General features: G+C 34.5%; 1 protein-coding gene across 1 annotated transcript in view; it reads right to left on the bottom strand.

The window, feature by feature from the left end:
* Positions 1–11,166: 11,166 nt before the first annotated feature.
* LOC125661744 (receptor-type tyrosine-protein phosphatase kappa-like) overlaps positions 11,167–22,875 on the bottom strand; it is a 70,167-nt gene continuing 58,458 nt past the window's right edge. Inside the window, exons 19-28 of the mRNA XM_056147623.1 lie at positions 21,681–21,829; positions 21,428–21,563; positions 20,228–20,374; positions 19,289–19,382; positions 18,216–18,289; positions 17,026–17,160; positions 16,648–16,761; positions 15,304–15,452; positions 14,148–14,283; positions 11,167–13,874 (exon numbers count right to left, since the gene is read on the bottom strand). Of these exons, the coding sequence (XP_056003598.1) occupies positions 13,797–13,874; positions 14,148–14,283; positions 15,304–15,452; positions 16,648–16,761; positions 17,026–17,160; positions 18,216–18,289; positions 19,289–19,382; positions 20,228–20,374; positions 21,428–21,563; positions 21,681–21,829 (1,212 nt within the window). The 3' untranslated portion in view covers positions 11,167–13,796. The remainder of the gene's footprint in view (positions 13,875–14,147; positions 14,284–15,303; positions 15,453–16,647; positions 16,762–17,025; positions 17,161–18,215; positions 18,290–19,288; positions 19,383–20,227; positions 20,375–21,427; positions 21,564–21,680; positions 21,830–22,875) is intronic.

The raw sequence follows: 22,875 nt of genomic DNA, 5'->3' as shown, positions 1-22,875 counted from the left end.
ATAATAAAAGCATATAGATATCACCCATTATTGATGCTTTATCACTGTACAATATCAATAACTGACTGCAACACATATATTCCTGAGAAACTTTATCCAATGTTCAACAACGAACAAATGACGGCAAAATTTAAACTAACAAAACGGGATAAAAGCAAGTTTTTCAACAAACTCTAAATGAAAAAAAACCAAACAACAAACTAATTTGTTTTCGTCCCTTGAAATGTTTCTTCGCAGGACTTCATAGCATACGATGAGTAATTTCTAGTGATATGCTATGCGATGTCAATTATCCGCTTTCTAATATTTAGACTAAATATGTAGTACGTTCGTCAGCCATGCTGTAGTTCCAATTTGCTAACTTCGTACATCCAGTCACAGGGTAAGTACTGACATGTAAATCACTATTAATCTCATGGAAACATTATATACCCAATTTGAGGTTATTCTAGACAATTCATTAGATAATCGCTACTTGTTTGAAAGCAAATCATCAATTCCATGTTCATTCGAATTTTCTAGACAATTCATGCAAGTCATATGCAGTTTATGTAATCATACAATATGTTTTGTATATTTTTTTTATATTTTGAACCTCATTATTTCGAAATGACCTCAAGTATATTTGATTGTATTTATGTTAGGTGTATGCAAGGTGACGATAGCGAACAGTGATCAATCTCATAACTCCTATAAACAATACAAAATAGATAGTTGGGCAAGCACGGACCCCTGGACACACCAGAGGTGAGATCAGGTGCCTTGAAGGAATAAACATCCCCTGTTGACCGGTCACACGTATATCATAGTTAATTGTATTGTAAAACGGGTCTTCTGTATTGTTTGAGTTTGTTACCATGACAATTACGCAACGTACTATACAGTGTACAATAAAGTTTAACCGTACTTAAATAGGTGGTTTACCCTGACTGTATGTTTGAAGTACAGTTAAATATCCAGGGTTGTGCATTATGGGGCTAGGTAAAATCTACAACTCTGACATAGTTGTGAAACAGGAAACAACTTCGATGAATTCTACTGACATTTATGTATCAATATCGGTACTATTAGCTCGGAAGCGTGATCATGAAGTGGTTGAACGTATGAAGCTGACGTTTACTGTCAGAGAAGCCTTGATAAGGAAGCAACACGCTATCATCTAAAAACACGAAAGGTGCAGTTAGCAAAGGTGGAACGTCAGAACAATGAACTAGAAGTTGATATTAAATTATTGAGTGAATCTTTAGAGTCGCAATACACCAGGAGAAGTCTCAGAATAAAATGATTTATCAAACAATATGTGGAACAACATCTATCCTGTAGTACACATATGAAATAAGAGCTTCAATCGAACATTATAGATATTCACGATTTATCGTCAGTATGTTCAGATGAACATATATAACTGGTTTATAGGTCTTACCTTCATTAAGATGTGCACATACGATACACCTTCCCAATTCAGATTATGGACGATAGTTCACATGAGTCCCTACTTCCGGTATCAATTTTAAATTCCAAAGGAGAGTTATTCTTTGCGAAGACTACCATAAACACACCAATAAGTGACGATAACAGCAACCAAGTTGTGACAAACAAACTAACAAGATTTTGTATGAAAAAGGATTTACTTCTCTCTCGTTTCACTGTGTTTAACGACCAAACTGAATCTTTTCATGTCTGGAGAGCATCACTTGTGAACATTTCACAGGGCCATGGTATCAGCCCACGTGAAGAATTAGATTCGATAATGAAATAGTTAGGGTCAGGATCTTCTACGAATGCACATAGTATATAGTACATACTTCCAATAAAATATCCAAGTACGACGCAGAAGTAGACGACCCAGTGGTGTCTTTTATTTTGAGTTTACATGGACGTATCGAATCGACATGTGGATGAAAATTAGTATTGCTATTAGATAAAGCGTCGTCGATATATCTAAATATCGCATTGAAGGCCATAGTAAGATTTTTTTTTTCGTTTAACGTAACATTTTTTTTAATAATATTATCCTTCATAAGAATAAAGAAGGTCAGCTAACAAAGGAGCAAAGTTGTGGCCATGGAAATTCCTAGACTGTTGGAAGGCATGATCACTAAAGACTACGAAGATGAAAAACTACATCGTATTTTTTATTTCAACTTCAGAGTACTTATGTGTGGAAACACTGTTTGATACAAACTATTTTGTTTTCAAATATGGACACTAAATATATGTTTAGTAAAAGTAAAATAAATATATTTCACCAAATTAGATCTTATTTTAGTGTTTTATATCTCAATTATGTCTAATACAGTGAATAAACAATTCGTAAACTTATAAAAAGAAGGAAATTTGCAATTTCCTTGAATTTAGAAATTTGATATTTGTACGCAAAGAAATACTGGAATTACGACGGGATAGGGGATACTTACTCTAGGAACCTGATCCCACACATGATCTGTAAAGAGGTCCGTATTTGCCCTACCCTGAATTTTGCATTCTAAAAGGAGTTATCAGATTAAACTTATGCATTGCATCTTTTGCAGATGTCCTCAATGAAAATATATACCTCCGTTTCAAGAGTTCCAAGTTTTACATTTCTACAGTTTTCGACAAAATCTAGGCATTTGTTTTGTAGAATATTTATTCATACTCATCAACTAACACGATACTCCTAGAGCATCAATGTGTGAAGAGAGAGTAGACAACATAGTATCTCTATACAAGAAAACCATAAAAGCAAATACCCTGCAGTCAACTTTACTTACTTCAGTTTGTAGTGTTGCTATATTTTTTTCATGTTTTGTACATCTATTCACATTTTGTTAGGATATATTTGAGGTAAAAAGTGAAGTACAATTTTCTGTAGCAAGTGCCTTCAAGTAGCCACAATACATCACATTTTCTATTTTGAAGGCACATTAAGCATAGAATAATTGCACAACAAACGTTAAACAACAAATTCATAGAAAGATTTAGAGTTTGACTGTGAGACTGTGTGGTCATTTTCTTTTTCTTTTAGTTGATTCTGATGATGTATATCTAATACTAAAGGTGCAGGGCATGTACCCTGCTCTGTGAATACTTTATCCATTAGCATAAAAGTATAGCATTATGAAATGTTCATATTATATTCATTTTCTCATATTAAGCATCTGTTAATTTTTTGTTTGGATGATGGAATCCTCAATAGGAGTATATAATTCTTTAACAAACAAAATTTCCTAGTCAGTGTCGTGACTAATGTAAACTGTCCATTCGCATGCATTTCAAAAATCAGATCATTAAGGATACATGTAGCTTGGTTGAACATTGTAAGAATTAAAAATGGAAAAATAGAATTTGAAAACTTTCAGCTCAAATCGTGTCCATGCCCCTGTAAAGCTACACTGTACATAGGGCTCACGGCGGGTGTGACCGGTCGACAGGGGGTGCTTACTCCTCATAGGCACCTGATCCCACCTCTGGTGTGTCCAGGGGTCCGTGTTTGCCCAAGTGTCTAATTTGTATTGCTTGTAGGAGTTATGAGATTGATCACTGTTCGTTATCTTCACCTTGCATGTACGCCTTGTGATATCATATATACGTACGACACATTCTGTTAGGCATTGTTGTTATGATATGTATGGTTTATAAACTTCAATATCCCGTTACAGTAAAATAAGCGCAGTGCACATACTTGTCAAGATGTTTACTCTTTGTATGGTGTTAATAACCGCGGCGATCGGATGCTACCAATGGGGGTCTCATTACAAACAAATTCAAAACCTAATATGACGACCCGTGAAGAGTTTCTTTGTGCAATGAGTAAGCACAAATGCACACATGTCACAAGACATCAAATCATCAAAGAGCTAGAGTCACAGAAGGTCTCAAAATCGGCCCATATACAATTTGAATGAAATAAAATGTCAACATTTAATCTGATAATATTGTGTTTAAAAAAATAAAATATAGCATAGCGTTGCTACATTTGTAGGACGGATCATGTGGTTTAAACGCCTTTGTATCACATTGCGTCAGTAGACAGGATATAACGTCATTAACACGGACAAATAAATGTTCAAATATAACGCTGAAATACTTCTACATTGTACAGAAGGTAACATCAAACTGTTTTAAACATGTTTATAAACAAAATCATATTATATGTCCTGTATTTATTCCACAACAATACTCGCATATTTTATGGTTTAAACGGTGTATGATATCGTTTAGAAGCTATCTCTACATTGTACGTATTTCTACGATATTTTTATTGGTATAAAATGTTATTGTGGTTTCTCATAATTCAGCTCAGTGTTGAGCATTGTATCAGAAATACATACTGAAATGCACAACCTGTGTACTAATCAGTGGCGGACACAAACGAGGGTGTGACTCATATGCTTACCCTTTTCTGCCGATGGCTTGGGGTGAAAATCAACTATCACCCCATTCCAAATAACGATTTTTCTTTAAAATGTTCAATTCAAAGAGGGGGGGGGGGGTTGTTTGCAACCCCTAAAATCCTCACTAAACCCACGTCTACTGTCAGATTAATGAAATCAATCATCTAATGTCGTACACGTTGAACCGCTGTGGTGGTCTAGAGGTAGAGCGTTCACCCGCATGCAGGAGGTCTGGGTTCGAATCCCGGCCGCGACAAACCTAAGTCGTAAAAAACAGTTCCATTACATCAGGTGTGAATGTCAAGGATCCTGGGAGATGATCTTCAAAATGGATGTCCCTAACTGCTCAATGGCCGTAAGCACCGAGCATAGGCCCAAATTTGAAAACCTTCACCGGTCTTGTTCACGTCTCCATATGAGTAGAAAATTCTCCTGATGGACGTTAACCAATATTAAATCAATCGTACACACCGAAAAAAACCCATTAAAATATTATATACTGCTGAATTATTCGTAGCCTAAAAAGCAAAAAAAATCCAAAAAACAAAACAAAAAAACAAACAAATCACGGATGGGAGTAGTTTTAGGATCCATACATCAGGTGCCTGTGACATTTACAGTAGGTTTGTTTTCTGAAAACAGCTAAATGTCGATTGAACAGGCAATGCGATGCGGCTTTTTAAAGAAAGTAAGTTTTAAGCCATTATCTTTTATTGATTACTTACTTTTTAAATCGAGGTAAGCTACTAACAAACAAGTTAATGGGACAGGGATTTCAACAGTATCGATTGAAGTCAGCATTTCGCAAATTCTATGGTCGTTATAACGATCTAGTTCGTCAATACAACCTCGCATTGGGTCAAATGCTGTCTGACATGTTTCATACCGATTGTTAAGCCGTTCTTGACACACTGATTTTGACTGCAGATAACTCCGTTTACCTGATCAGGATATGGGGCTCACGGTGGGTGTGACCGGTCAACAGGGGATGCTTACTCCTCCTAGGCACCTGATCCCACCTCTGGTGTGTCCAGGGGTCCGTGTTTGCACAACTATCTATTTTGTATTGTTTGTGGGAGTTATGAGATTGATCACTGTTCGTTATCTTCACCTTGCATTAATACATAAGTATAGATAAATACAATGTTAAATTGCTATTATTTTGATAGCAAAATATGTGACATTTAAAAAGATTTCTACCACGATTCTTATTGCTTGTACGTGTAAATGAATATGAAAACGTGGTATTTTACATCGTGCAAGTAACATTTAGAAGTCCCATTATACTGTGTTACACAATATATAGCTGTAATGATCAGCACAAAAAGAGTTTCATTACAGTTTTATCAGCGAGGCAAGTCGGAGAAAACCAGCTCCATATTGCATCCTATCTAACCCACTGAATTCAATATACATGTATCGACATTTTTCCTCACAAGGGATGTGTTACATGTTAATTTGACAAATTGTGTTTTATCGGTGAATGTCAATTGATATTTTCTTACAACGACATATTACTCATTGATAAGCTCATTGTCCTTCAGGTTGGACATAAACACAGAGACTGACTTTAATAACTCTTATACCAGGTACTGTATTAAGGCAATCAAAATCGCCCAGGGCCTGGTCAATCACAGAGATTTCTGTGCAGCGTTCACTTTTTATATACCCGGTATATGCACCTTAGATCTCACATACGATTACAATTGTATGTATTGGTTTACTGCTTCTATCTACTCCCATGCTTGGAGTTTTGAATATTGAGACCATGTATATGGAATGATTAGCCTCCCCCCCACCATTTTTTAAAGAAAAAAAAGTAGAAAAAAACCTTGTTAATAGTTATCAAGAATTTTGAAATACGATGCTGCTGCGCGGTAATGTATCAAAAATGCAACTACATAATGGGTGACTGCCCCTCCCCCTTATTTTTATAGAAGAGAGTGGGTGCGATTATAAGCTATAAGTTGTCACTATTGACCTTGTGTATTTAGTTATCAAGAATTTCAAAATCCGGTAATCCACCTCCTCCTCGACCTTTGGAAAAAGATGCTGCGTGCCAGCGTAGTAAAAAAGTATTCTAAAATTAAATCTGTATCGGTGAATCGGCTGTTTCCTTCGACACGTTGTAGGGTAATGTCCCACTCTAGTTAAATTCGGATCTTCTCTACCTTCTCCAGTCAGTGTAACAGTTTGAGAAGATCTCATTTTGATAGATTGGCTAATCTTAAATACTATAGAAAATCGTAAATTTTTGAACAATTATCATCCATTCTGTATAATCTATGACTTTCAATATAATTTATTTACACACATGTACATAGCTACTGCAGCATATCGATACGCATGGCGTCATGACGTATCACGGATAACTCATAATGTAAAACTTATACGGTACCAATTTTGATGAACCAGATGCGCATTTCGACAAATAATGCCTCTTCCCATAAGTGACGATTTGTGAAGCGGAGGCTTTGAATATGTGTTGATAAAATGCATGTTTGTATCAATTATTGGGAGTTATGAAACAACAAAACAGCAGAAACGTGTATATTTAAGGTGATATATTAAGGTTACTCTTTCTGATTTAGCTAAATTTAAAATATTGGTAAAAACCATTAATCAACAAGATAATGTTCTGTTTTGATCGTAATTTCAATGTCACGGGATCGCGTTTGTAATATTTTGCTATCTATTCAATCATTTGATTTTTTTAACTTATGGCAGAATAATTCACGATGTTACCAAATCTTGTGAATTTGAAGGTTAAGGATACATTAAAAAACTTTGTTTGCAATTTAAGCTTAACCCGAATTTCCTGTTACGTCTGTTTTGACAGTGGCTGTATCATTTTCTGCACACGTAAAACATTAAGAATGTTATGGAATTTTGAATGCTTAAAAATAGATGATGGTGTATTTTTTTTTTATCCCCCTCCACACTTATGATATTAACACTAGGTTAGTATTGTATTGTGTCAGAATGGTTGCAGACGTTACCTCGAGTTACGTCCAGTAAAAAAAAAATGTTGGTTAGTCTAAATTGCAATCGTGATTAAGCTTTCAAAGGATTTTTATGGTAAGAAAAGGTAGTTGAATATTGAAAATATATAGATATAGGGATCACGGCGGGTGTGACCGGTCGACAGGGGATACTCACTCCTCCTGGTCAACTTGTCCCACCTACGGTGTGTCCAAGGATCCGTATTTGCCCTTCTCTCTATTTTACATTGCTTATAGGAGTTAGGAAATTGATCATTGTTCGTTATCTTCGCCTTTCCTGCTTACTTTACACATTCCCCCAAAACAGGCTACACATCGCATGCATCTTTAAAATGACCGGGATACAAATTGCCAGTTACGTTTGTCAAGTTCTCGTCCGTTAAAGTCAATGCACATCCATGGTAGTGGAACGTGTGAGATTTAAACTTCAATCTTATCTAGAGAAAATGAAAGAAAAAGTACAAGATAATTGGTATCAAGTCTTTTGATTATTTTTTTTCATTTTCAACATTTCAGACAAACCTAGCTTGTAAGCAAAATCATACAATGTCTAAATATTGACGTTGTTGATTATTGTAATCTAGTATTACAAAATGAACAAAATGACCTTTACTTCCTTTTAATGACTGAGGACAATAAACGTATCAACACTTTGCCGCGAGTTACGTCCCTTTGGGGGTCTGTCAAAAGTCAATCGGTGAAAAACCAAGTTTTCCTTCTTTACCTTACCAAATGGAAGAGATTTTCATGACTTAGAATTTTAGCTAATTATCAAGTTTTCATAGAAGTTGATGAGTTGCCCCAATCTGGGGTATTATTGTAGTTGACTGCAATTGATAGGAAAATAACAGATGTGAAAGCTACAGATAGGAAAATTACAAAGGCCAACGTAGGGAAATACGTTTTTTAACCGGGAAATGACTGGCAAGGGACATAACTACCGTGAAGTGTTGATGCGTGTATTATGCGTGCCTTTATCAAAAAATGTTTAGGACAGCGAAATATTTTCGAAGGCGATGTTCGATGTCCTCCTATTCAAAAGAATTATGGGAAATAAAATGATTCTTTGAATTTTCAGTTCCCATTGTATCATGAATATAAAAACTTTGATTGAAAACGTCGATTAAGTCGGATGAAATTACCTGTTATGCCTGATACACCAAAGACTATATAATAGGTATGCTTACATGCGTACGAAATATACTAAATACAGCGTGGTACCAAACGATACAAATGTTGCATGAATGTGACACCATTGTCTTGGGTAAAGCATAACACGTCAAGTAATATGTGTGTAACTTCAAATGGTATATTCTAAATATCAAATATGTTTAGAAATATATCTCTCCATATAGTGTTCATCTTTGACAAATTAAAATTACATCAGTCGGTGGGCATGTCATTGCATGCACCGACATTCAGTCTAAATCTAGCATTACTTACTTCTACTGATGTAAACACATCGCGTGTGTATATATCCGGAATAGGTATAAGTTATTCTTCAAATGGACTCTGGGAAATTGTTGAAGTACGTGTATAGACAATGTTGTATATGTAACTGCTTTTCCCGAGCACGTAGAATCGTGGGGTGGTGTGTTCCACTTTATTTTTGTCAATGATCAAAATTTGTTATTTACATAAGCGAATGATAACGTAAAATAAGTAGTTTTGAATGAGGAGAATGTAAACTTGAAAATCCGAAAATGAATTGGATGAGTGCCCCCCCCCCCCCTCTCTATCATCATGATCTGTTCTTTTCATATGCAAATAAGGCTATATTGAGTGACACCCCCACTATTCTTGATCGCAGTATTGAATGAGAATAAAGTAAGCATAAAATTCGTCAGTTGGACCCATGTAGTGAAGGATGATCGCCACATTTTAAGAATTTGAAGATCAGGAAGAAAAAAATAATTCTTTTAAATTTTCTAATTAACTACGAACCTCTCCTTCGGCTACACCCCCCCCCCCGATAAAATTGCTGCGTGTTTGTCTTAAATTTTATAATTAATTAATGCTATCAACTTACAATATGTTACTATCAATTAACAATATTAACTTATAATACTTTTTTAACATCTAGGAATTTTAATTTCAAATATTTTTGAAGCCTGATTCTTTTAACGTGATTTGACTTTACTTGCATACGGAAATGAAACGTTTAAAGATGACATAAGCACGACTGTTTCTTATTAATTACTTGTTTCTTTGTAAATACGTTAAATGTATATGTCGGTCTAAATGCTCCCTGGAACATTTTTTTTTATCATTAGTGTTCTTGTATGTGTGCATTTTATTGCTTGACTCGCCTGAATTCAATTTCTTCAATGTTAAATATAATTTAAATTACTCATATACATTACATGTATTGCAATCATTGCTTCATATATTTGTACATTAATTACATGAAACGCAATTGATAAAGTTGTTTTTTTATTTTGATTTCCCCCCGTTATTTTCAGGCAACAGATCTGGCACCGTGTTCATGAAACATCTTACACTTAGGTCAAATCTGAATATTGCGATGAAATGATTGAGAATCTAAGTCATCTAATTTCTAGTGTCTTCAAATTAAGAGTTTCAGTTCAAAAGTAATGAACATCTTACAGGAGATTGTTAGATGATCCCGGTGCCTGCCTTATAAGTTTAACAACTTTATTTTTATCCGGTGATATCCTTAAGACATTGACAGAATGGGGAAAATATTAAGATTCAGGTAGAAATCTCAAATTTTCAATCAAAATATGTTAGTTACCCCTCCCTTTTTGATTCAGTTCGTCTCCCCAATGTCAAAAATTGGTCGACGCCCCTGAAGGGAAAGAGGTCCGAAGTCATGCAGCCGGTAAGACGCACCATCTAGGGCTCCGGAATTTTTCTTGAATTCATCAAGTTTTCAACATTCCTGTGGATGGCTAAAGGACAAATACGATATATTCTAGAGACGTTCGTGGAATCTATGTCCGTTTTGTTTCTTTGTCAATTTTATTTTATGTGAAGTCACCCTGCTATTTACGATCAACCCTACTGTACCGCGGCCATGGCTGATACCAGATCAATGAAACAATGAACATTGTATTTATCTATACTTATGTATTAATGCAAGGTGAAGATAACGAACAGTGATCAATCTCATAACTCCCACAAACAATACAAAATAGATAGTTGTGCAAACACGGACCCCTGGACACACCAGAGGTGGGATCGGGTGCTTAGGAAGAGTAAGCATCCCCTGTCGACCGGTCACACCCGCTGTGAGTCGTATATCCTGATCAGGTAAAAGGAGTTATTCGTAGTCAAAATCAGTGTGCCAATAACTGCCTAACAATCGATATGAAACACGTCATACAACATTTGACACAATGATAGGTTGTATTGACGAACTAGATCGTTATAAGACCATAGAATTTGCGAAATGCTGACTTCAATCGAGACAGTTGAAACCCCTGTACCATCAACTTGTTTGTCAGTAGCTCACCTCGATTTAAAAACTGACTATACACAGAACAAGCTCTTGCATATCGAATCAGTTGAGAGATATAAATAGCATACGCATGTGATAATGAAATATTACTACATACAGTACATATGTGAAGTTGACGATGGAGAAGCTGAAATCTTCCCTTTTATCATACATCTGATTATTGTGAATAGGCTTTAAAGAGACAAAGTAAGGATCAATTTGATAGAGAAAGGACATGCAGGAGAGTGTATGTCGCGAACCGACTGTAGATATATACATGTCCATGTATTATCATCATTTGTTACTGAGATAAAAAGAAATAACATAATATAGTACAGCGTGATCTTTATTTATAGTGTAGGTAAGTAAGTGTTATGTATCAAATGACAAATGGAAAGATATTGATAAAGTCATTTCAACAAAATTTAACAAGTTCGGATTTATCAAACCACTGGATATCTCAAAATTTTATTGAAGATCGTCGTACAAGTATAAAATATATCAGATATATCAGCTCAATGAATTGACGTAATTAGGTAACAAATGCGAGGGCTGATACAGAGTTCTTGTTTTTCTTATTTAGGGGGGGGGGGGTGTTGTGTTGTTTTCTCAAAAGAGATAGTAATACATGATAATGTTCTGAGTTAATTTGTAAAATGTAAAAAAAAAAAACGTAAAATTTTTGGACAGTGCCGCGTTGACAGAGTTACCATAGAAATGGATGTGAAATACGGGGGAGGTTTTATATCATTCTTATTTTGTTAGTATTGCGGCTATTTCTGATGTACATAAAAAAGAACAGCCGAAAAGTAATGTAAAACCAAATGGAGGTCATAATATACATGAAAATTGTTCATACAACAAAACGTTGAGTGCAGGTTCCGTCGGATTTATTGATTATTTAGTTATTCTATTTGTGAGTCCTCGTCTAATATGACATTAAAAACATCGAAAATCAACCGGTTATTAAGATTTTCGTAATTTTCTCTGAAAAGGTGAAGGAAAAGGTTTGCGATTTGAAAAGCGACGATCTTTGTGCTGCAACACAGGAATTTGTTTCGGAGTTTGCAATTGATTCTCAGAGGTATAAGGACACATACGTGTATAACACAGTGTGAAACGCCATAAAACTATGGATAGAAATAGGCGGATACTATCTCGAAAAGATTTGATTTTTGTTGCAAGGTTAAAAACAGTGGGATATGACGCGACATTTAAAGCAAAATTATATTAGTTCTGTATCTGAAAATTTTATTTTGCTGTAAAACTGTGCTATTATGGTAGTTTGGTATGTAACTTTAACCATGATCATTGATGGAATTAAAATGAAGTTTAAGATTTTGATTCTATTGAATATAAATATAGCATTATAAATATGATTTTTTGTACAGGATGGAAATAATGTAATTTTGCTTTATTCAGAGCCTCTGAATAGATTCTCTAACAGAAATATTGATAACAAAGGTTGATATACCTAATTTTTCTGTCATTGAGCTAGTAAGTAAATCACTATTTCACAACAAAACTTATCATCGACACCAACGTGACAGCTGTTACTGTCATGCACTTCACGTCAAAGATTCCCCGTGATTTCACCACATACCCTTTTCAAACTGCTTGTGTGACTATATAAAAACTGTCATAAAGTTGTAATTTTGTAGTCATATCTAACTGCAGATACAATCTCTACTTCATAGCTATGTATATTCTATGTTGTTGTTTAATCACAATAAAATTCCGGGGTGGGGGGGGGGGGGGCACGAACCATTGCATCAGCCTTCGTAAAACATGCTGAAAACCCATAACCAATATAAACAAATATCTAAACCAATATGCTACTCTATACCATGTTTACAGGTAAATGTAAAATTGGAGATTACAAAAAATTCGTGTATATGATGCTAAACTTCATAATGATAAACTGGTCACAAATAAAAACTAGCAAATAAAAACAAAACACAAAAAAAACCCAGCGAAATAATAATAACCGGGTATATGCAAATAATGGTTTAGTTAGTAGATATAATCATGCATGAATATGTCTTTTCCAAATCACATCCTGTATCAGTTTCATACACCAATATCACATCCTGTATCAGTCCTAAACACCAATATCACATCCTGTGTCAGTCCCGGACACCAATATCACACCCTGTATCAGTCCCATACACCAATATAAATCCGAGGGCATATTTAGTACATGCTTAGCAATACAATACATAACATATTTTCATATGAAGCCAAACAATAATAATAATGATTATTTCCATCAAATAACTACAACCAACACCAAAAACCTTGATATTTGTCACAGACATACGGTAATAACTTAACATTGTAACGAAACATTTAATGAATCGCATATTTAAGGTTATTTTCACAATCAGTATTCTGCATTGTTCACAAACAACCTTTAAAAATAATGCATTTAATGTAGTTTTGAGCAATTAATGAATTTGGGCCCTGATAATTTTTTTTTGCGGGGGTGATACAGAATAACAATTCTGCAGAATCCGTATCAGACCTCGAGGCTAGGGTTGACACGGCTATTATACAGTTAGCTTTATCGCATGTGGACAAAACCCAACCCTGTATTTAGACAAATTAGCATATATGAATATACATATCACCACACTGAAAAGTTATCATTCTACATGTATAATGCTAGTTATGTACGAAAGATTACATGTGTAACACACCCTGTTAAATGAACATCTGTTTAATATATTTGAGCAGATTAAAACTTTGCTTTGAATATTCATTTCTAAAGTCTTGGATACTAATAATATAATGCCTGCTACTTTGGTTATCACATTATAGAAAAATACAAATGATTAATCAGATAAAATGGAATAGAGACAAGCGGTTCTAGTAAACAAAGTGTGCGTCCATCGCGACTTTGACAATTTTATGATCCACTCCGCTAAAAAATCACACCCGCCACCGCGGTTCAATGTTCTACTGGTTCGAGTAAATGTTTTCGGCGGAGTTTTGGATGTGATCAGAAACTGCTTTGACGACCAGGCTGTACTCATCCTGAAAGAATCATATCAAACAATTAGTAAGGCAGTAGATATGCACATTTATTGCGTGATTTTTTTTTTTATTTAGCCTTGTGTGAAACGCTTTTTGAAATGATACTTATATTGCGCGATAAATTTATTGAGTTGGATGGGCATGGAAATAAGATTATCGTATATAAGTTTGTAAGAACATTTATACTTACTGATATAGGTGGTAATGAATAAAATTAACGTTAACAAGGACTATGTATCGCACGGTAGCGGAAATAAAGTATAACGGACTCACGAGATTTGCACAAAGTTCCGGTCTTCTGATGTGAAGCTGTCGTACGGCTGTAAATACATCGACGGCATCATCCAGGGTGATCTGCTGAATCACGTTGTGGACGGCACAGAAAACTCCGCACATGGAAGCACCATCGCTGGGGCGAAAGAAGATTATTAGAATGAATAGGTAAATCATAAGTCAACAACGAACTCCCTATTCAAAAGAAGGGAACGATAGGTCTACAGTTTAGAACTCTTATGAGAGTCACCCCCCTCACACATATTGTAACATTATCTATGACATACATTCTGTCCAGCGTCATTTCATGATGACTTAAGATCACCAGTTCAAATCTTCATATTCAAAGGACGAAATTGATAAATCCATAAAAGATAATGTAATTAAAATGCAGATCTCTTATCTAATGTGCAGCTATACGAATGCAATATTTTTCTTTTTACTTTGTGAGAAAAGTTTCTTGTGATTGGTTAGTTCTGACCCGATTTCTCGAAATGAACTTAAGTCGATACCTCACAATCAATAAATATAAATAAATGAATACAAGACTTGTTATTTCATTTTGTGAGAGAAGTTTCTAACAAATGAAGCTGTACATTGGTTAATCAAGTAAAAATAATGCGGTGCCATCTTCACTATGTACGACAGATTTAAAGCAAATAAAAATCAGAACTAGATTTTGGTGAACTTGAAATATGAGAAATAATTTAAGGACTCATTCATTCTTTTAGGAATGTTTACGATAAATACTGCTGCTATTTCCAAATTATCTCCTCTTTTAATAGAAAACCCTTCCTTTGACCGGTATTTGACTAAAACTTAATCCAGTTTCCATGTATCTTAGTAAGGTTGGTCTAGTGTTTGTTTTAAGGAAGATGTATACATGTGAAAAGTGCATTAAAGCTAACCAACAAATAACTTAAATCACCAAAAAAAAAAAATCATTTTAAGCTTCAAATAAGTTTAGCTAAATGCTAATGATTTTGAATGGAATAGAAACAAAAAAGTAAGAAAGAGAGGGATAGAGAGAAAGAAGCAAATATTGAACGTCATGTAATCAATTTCGAAAGTTGTAAACTACTGTTCAACTGATTGTAAAAATATGTATTTGATATGGACGTTTAGTAAAATATACATGAACGATTGCGATAGACACCTGCTAACGATCGTGGTAGGATTTTCTGTATTCACACTCAGAGCGGCGGTCACCAGACTGCGGAGTTGGTAGGTATCTGGAGAAGAGCTGGATGTATTGATATTGATCTTAGGTTCGAAGATTGTAGCTTGGTGAATCTCATCTTCACTCTGAAAAAAATAATCCTCATTTCATTTTTATCCCTGGAGAAAATGTCACGCTTCAGTTTTTAAGTTAGCTTTCATTTGAACAAGTATGTATGCTGTATGATTTTGAAATACCGGTACAAGAACACATGTACTGTACAATGCTTTGATAAGTTTAATTAGGATCACATTTATCAAATGACATTTCTTGTCAGGCCACTTTCAATTCCTGGCGTTTGGTTCAACATTATACAAAGTGTATTGCTATGTTATTTTTACAACAGTAATAATTCTTTCTTACACCGAAAATAACAGACATACAAAAAAGCGTGTCACGATAGCGTGGTCTATACAGGATACACACACACACACACACACACACACACACACACACACACACACATATATATATATATATATATATATATATATATATTATGAAAGGTGAATGTAACGAACAATGATAAATCTCATAACTCCCTCAAGCAATTCAAAATAGAGACCTGGGCAAACAAAGACCCCTGAACACACCAGAGGTGTGATCAGGTGCCTGGGATAAGTAAGCATCCTCTGTCGACCGGTCATACCGTCGTGAGCCCTATCAGTGTGCAAAAAAACGGCCTAACAAGCGGTATGAAACACGTCAGACTGCATTTGACCCAATGTCGTAAACAAGAGTCCATGCAATTACGCCTCAAAGGATAATTTATCCACTGTACATTATTTTGAACCGGTATTTTGAACCGGTAGTCTTGTGGAAAAGTTACGTTAGAACTTTAGTCCACATTGCAAAATTACTTCATTTCCAGTTTTGGATAAGTATATTTCCGGCAAATACATGTAACACTCTTTTTCGCCTATACTTTAGTTTTTGATTTGGATCTTTAATGAATGGCAGAAAACTTTTTAAATGAAATAACTACACTGAATATATAGTTACATCTTATATAACAACATATCCCTGTTAGCAGATAATCTGAATGCTATCATAATGATTTCTCAATAAAGAATTATTTCAAATACTGTGTAGTCCGTACTGTGTCACTTCGTTGCACGTAAAATAACGTTAATGTACAAATTCAAAATAACATCTGATTATGATGCCTGTTTTACATACATACAGTATAGCATATCTATATTAAATCTTTGTATTATTTGATGAAAAGAAGAGAGATTATGAATAATAGAATCTCGTTGTAAACTGAAATAATCTACTTACGTGAAGGATGTGGATAGTAGTGCTGATGACGTCAAATCCGGATTTTGATTGACAGTGAACCGTGTACGGGGGAAGGGACTTCGAAAAGGAGGGATGTGGAAACCATGCCTCAGTCTTAAAATTAAGAAAGTTTATTCAATATGCACCGTAATATTTGAACAGTATAAACATATAGGAATACTGCGCATTTTTGTATGCATTTTTATAAATATATATATGTAAACATACTTATGCATGCATACATTGTGATATATGCAAGAAAATCTAGATGTGAACAAGAGAAAACTTGACGCAAAGACTGATTTTTGAGTATCTCAAAACCCTAGCAGAGTATATTTGATTTCGTTTAAGAATGTCCATTACTAGATTACAACCTACTGATCCAATGTCTTTCAGTGGATTCATACATATTACAGTGTCCGATTCGTGATCCACCAGGAGACGCATGAAGTCCACAGCATCCTCTGTCTGTGGGAACTCTGTCACTATGAACGCCCTACTCTCTGTATACGACTGTAGCAAATAAAACATTTTCATCACATTTTTCATTGCCAAATTTCCTTAAAAATTTTCTAATTCACTGACGATTAGGTTGAAATAAATCAAAGATATGTTAAAAGTAAAACAAAGAACGCTTATGATAAAATGTGTCTACTCTGTTTACATAACAATAATCAGACAGGAGCTGATCCGACCTATAAAACGGTTTTCTTTTCTTTGATATGACATCATAAATGTTATAGGCGACTTTTATATTTCTTGTGTTATTGTTATGCATGTCGCAGTTGAAAAAATGAATCATTCCAAGATGATATACAACAATCTAGTAAAAGAACGGTATGTCTACTTCCACACACCTTCGAGGTAAACAGATCATTTGACTTTTCTGACATCGGAATCAAACTAAGTTGGAAGTTTCTGAATTGATGCGATTGGTTACTTTTATTTTGGTCGGCTTATGTAAAGTAGTTTTCAATTCACTTACAAACAGGCCATACACACACTCGAATGACTTTATACTGTTAAACAAACTTCAGTTACCAGTTTCGATGTTCGAAACTATTCAATATAGGCACGTAAAATCGGGGTTGAAGGGACCCCCACTGACAATAGGCGTTTTCTGTTCCTTGAAATAAAAGAAAATATTTGGTGACTGCCCCATAACTCTTGATAGTCAAAGTGAATTAGAAATATGGGAACTTACAAAAATTGAGGTAGATGTACAATATGTGATGGCTTATTCTCCCTTTCCCACACATATTTTGGATTTCGAAGGCAAGCGTAAATACGTTGTTTTTCTTTCCTTCTCAAGAATTTGAAACAAACTTCCACATCATCCTCCTGCAGCCCACCCTTACCCGTTAAAAAGTATTACGTGCTTGCAATCATGAAACACGGATATACTCTCGGTCAATAAGATGTATCAGCTTCCTCGAAAATCGAAATTCACCCCACACTCATCGTTGAATATTATAATTATCTGGTAGCTACTACTTAAAGCATGGTATTGAGTTACTATTTGTATTACTGATAATTGCTGCATTTATACGCTATATAACGTCACTTACTGGCACAGAAATGGCGTTGATGAAACTTCCACGGTTGGGTACAGCAGACGAGAGATAAATACTATATCTGTCCACTATTGTTAAAAAAGAAAGGTTTCATGGGAATTGCATAAAATAAGGCAATCAAATTCATTGAATAAAGCATAAATTGCATTAATCAATTAAAACATAATGAAAGAAGCAATTATTTGATTTAAGAAAAATCAATAGATAATGGACAACTGTTTACAGTCAAATGTTCAATTCCGTTTTATTTTCGTCCAATTCGTCCTCATTCTAAATGGGCGAATTTAAAACTGAGGGTTATTCGTTTGTTTAAAGTAGGAAGGAATGTCTTTATGAAAATTCAGATTGTAACGAAATTGTTTATCATAGCCTTTGAGTGAAAATAAAAGCAAATATCACAAAAGTATGAAACAATCGATAAAGAATAGTTGGTTTTGATTTCTTGAAACGATAACAATTGTTTACAAAAACTTCGTCAAAAAACTGGCCCTGCATTATCAATTGAAGATTACGATATTATGGAAGTATGAATACATGTCGAAAAGCCAAAAATTGATGCTTATTACTAATCCATATATATATATATAATCTACTTTGTTTTAATCCACAAAACTTCCTGTCTCTTTGTTATGGATAAGGAATGATGGAACATTTAATAAACAAACAAACAAAAAACCAAAAAAAAAAAACAACAACAAAAAAACAAAACAGAGAGGAGTGATTGGTTGGATGATCTGCTTGTCGAAAGAGGAAACGTATTTTACCTGCGATACCGTCATGCATATCGGATTGAAACAGTTCTAGTAATATTTTACTGTATGTGTGGACTAGTGTTTATTTGAAATATCTGTTGATATCAAAGGTTTCTATGCTATCCTTTACTGACTATATTAAGGAAATTAACAGTTTGAAGACGAGAACACGTGTTGTTGTGAAACACGGAAATTTGATGCAATATGCATAGTTCAGAAATTCTCATTTGAGTACAGAACACTGCCGACAACCGTGTCATTATCTACTCACATGGCAGTATAGCATTGCCGGCAACCGTGTCATTATCTACTTACATGGTAGTATAGCATTGCTGTAAATGTCTCCTTGACGTTCTTTGGCTATTTTGTAGTCAAGGGCGGTGTAGGTGGGTCGAATGGTCATTAAATGCTAGGACAAAATAAACATGCACCAATTCAATTTTGTAGGAATATCACTTCAATGATACAAATGTATACCTTCCTTACTTGATGAACACTTCGTTTTGTCGTTTTAATCATTGTTTTCAAATTATATCTATTGTCTCTCAAAAATGTAAAGAAGAAATTAAATCTAAGAGGTCAATTTTCGTTGATTGTGGATATTTTACAATCCCAGTGGAATGTAATTACGTTGATACGGTTTCATTGAAAAATTATGGACATGCATTAGAAATTCTCACGAAATCCGCAAATATTGAGTTCCAGCGAAATCTAATGATTCCATATCATTTTAGCCACCAATTCACCGACTGCATAATCGACTTGAGCATCCGCATGCAGTGTACATTTATCCACTTAGGAGAGGACATTCTAAGTTTTCAGAACTTGTGCTCTTTCGTTGTAAACATCTTGGCAATAGTGTATGTTCAAATCAATCCACTGACTTGCACATACACCAACACTCTTACTCACGCACTTGCAAATTCACCCATTCATGTTATTTGCATAATTCATTCCTTAATGTAATCAAACATCTATCTCTTAGCTCATTCTCTCCTTCAATTACTCACGTATGCAATCAATCGGGGAGAACGATCTCACACTCATGCAATAACTCACTCATGCAATACTTTACTCATGCAATATTTTTAACCACGCACTAATTCACTCATGCAATTACTCACTCAAGCAATAACTTACTCATGCAATAGTTTATTCATGCAATAACTTACTTAGTCAATAACTTACTCGTGATATCACTTGATCATGCAATGATTTACTCACACAATCATACATTCACCCACTTTCACCTACCTGAAATTCCTCCCGCAGCACGCTCTGATTTGCTGGTTTATCGGTAGTCATGGTTTCAGCCCAAGCAGCAAACTCTGTTGCTGTCATCCTTTTAATCGGAGATTTGACTATTTCATATAACGCAAGAAATATTGTAATGTACTGTTCCTGAAAAAATAATAATCGTCACCACTTAAACAATTACGCATTATACTCAGCTTGAAAGGTGAAATTTGCTTTAACGTCTTGGTTTTTTGATTCCGTACTATGTAAAAAAAAAAAAAAAAGGTAGTTATGTAATGCTGTATACAACATTATACTAATATCTTTTAGCATTCTCAGCTTATTTAGATATCTGCTGGACATTAATATCTAATGTATAAAGGACGATTTTGCGTCTGAGTCTTTTGCAAACCCTATCTGTCATACTAAGGCCAATTATTATGTATATGCTTATATTTGTGACTGATCCTGTAACAATGTACGTGTTTACTGTGCATGCAGCGTTTCAGACAACAAATTAAAGATCTAAATCTTGAGGGACATTAAAAGTTCAAATGAGAAGACACCATAAATAAAATTACATCACGAAAAATTAACCATAGAATCATGTCAATTGCACTTGAGTATTTTGGGTTGGGTATGTCGTTCTATTGAGAGATACAATATGTATTAAAGGGACTGACTGATTTACGATTTTCCCCAAAATTTTGCTTTTCACTTTTGATGATCAGAATCTACCGTCTGATGTGTTTAAAAGATTTCACACAAAAAATAAGGATATACATTATCACAGATGCTCATTTTGGAGAGTTCATTTTTTGTTTTGTAAACAAAGATTGCGGTATGTTTTTGTTTACGAAATTTTCAAAAAGAAATGGTTATCGATTTAAGGTTATTATATCTTTCACATTTTAAGTATTCTTCAGGTAAAATGTGTCATCTAAAAGTTAAAATTTGTGAATATGCAAAATTTAGATGCTTTATTTTACAAAATTAACATTTCACTGGTGTGTTTGTATATATGAAAAGACTCGAGTCTTTGTTTACATAACACAGATTCAAGGCTAATATTTATGCTTTTATTTTTGCATTCAGAAGGTCAAAATCTTGGCTGTCAACATTAAATGAGTTATATTTTTAATGTTTCACATAAAAAAATAAAAAAAATGTTTTGTTAAAAAATCATGAACCAGTCCCTTTAAGTTGTTAGATACATACGTAGGTCTGGACCATGTTCATTCTGTTTTCTCTCATCCTTTTGACACATTCCGCGACGTTCACTTTTCCCCTCTTTCTTCCCAGCTGTTCCAGGATGTCTAATGCAATGTATGTTCCAGTTCGACCTATGCCAGCGCTATAATGTAATTACACACTAATAACCGTGATACTAGGAAGATGATGATAATTAAATAAAATCTGTAAATTTCTTAGCTTTGTTTCGAGATTTGTTTCCTTGAAGCTGAAAGTCTACCTGCAGTGTACGACGACCGGAGAGTTAATATGATTGGTCCTTGTTCTGGTCACGTGATTATGGAATACCACGAGACAAAGGGGGTCAGGAGTTCCATGATCAGGCCAGGACGTATATTGGTACTGCGTCAGGAAGCGCGTCTTCTTCGTCTGTAAAGACGTTTTATGAGACTCTTATTATCGGCCAGTTTTTAGATTTTCAAACTAAAGGAACCTTTCTACACCGAAACATTTCAATAATTGCGCTTTGCTACAAAGTTTACTAAACATTAGGACAATGAAATATGAATATCTATTACTATCAGAATAAGAAATACAGAAGAACACAGACAAAGAGTACCCGTACTTTACTTCAATGTCAGTGACATCTTGTTATGTAATAGATAGTTTGCAAATAACCTTCACGGCTTAGATCATGTGGTTTCACACACACCACACACTTTCCAGATTTAGTACTGGTAATTTTACATTGAAGAAAGAAAACTCTTATCAATGGGTGAAATATTTGATGAGTATATTGTTTTGGGTGTTATTTTTGCTATCTATTATTTCTTTTATATATCTTTGAAACAGCGTACCTGTATATGTGAATAAATGCAACTAAAAGGAAGACTATAGCTTTTTGGAAAACGATCGTCTTTATTTGAGCGTAACAATAATCCAAACTCCTTTCATCAAATAGTGTGTGTATCCCAATTGAAGAGGAGAAATGTCATATAAGATGTACCATGTGCATTTTCAAAAAAAAGTGTTGATTATTCATTGTTGGGCATTGAAGTACCTAGCAAGGTGTTTTGTGAATGAGTATGCTATATCGTGGCGCAATTCCCAAACTAGATGCCACAGTAATGATTACATCTCCATAAAGCAAACCATCAGATCAACACTTTAATTTATTACGACTTCCCTCTTTCTATTTTGTAAAGAGTACAGTGTGATTTTTTTTGTAACTGTTATCGATACTCTATACAATACTTTATGTCTAGGTTTATTCATGAAACAACAATTAAAAATAAAAACATTAACAAAATATCACGCTATGTTCTATAAACGAGACAATACAATGATGTAATTGCTAATTTATGAAAGGTGAAGATAACAAACAGTGATCAATATCGTAACTCCTATAAAGAAAACAAAATCAAGAGTACGACCAACATAAGTTAAAGATGAGGACGTCAAAATCCGTGTGATTA

The sequence above is a fragment of the Ostrea edulis genome, chromosome 8 (genome assembly GCF_947568905.1).
Source record: "Ostrea edulis chromosome 8, xbOstEdul1.1, whole genome shotgun sequence".
NCBI classification, from domain to species: domain Eukaryota; kingdom Metazoa; phylum Mollusca; class Bivalvia; order Ostreida; family Ostreidae; genus Ostrea; species Ostrea edulis.
This window is presented reverse-complemented; position numbering and strand designations above follow the sequence as displayed.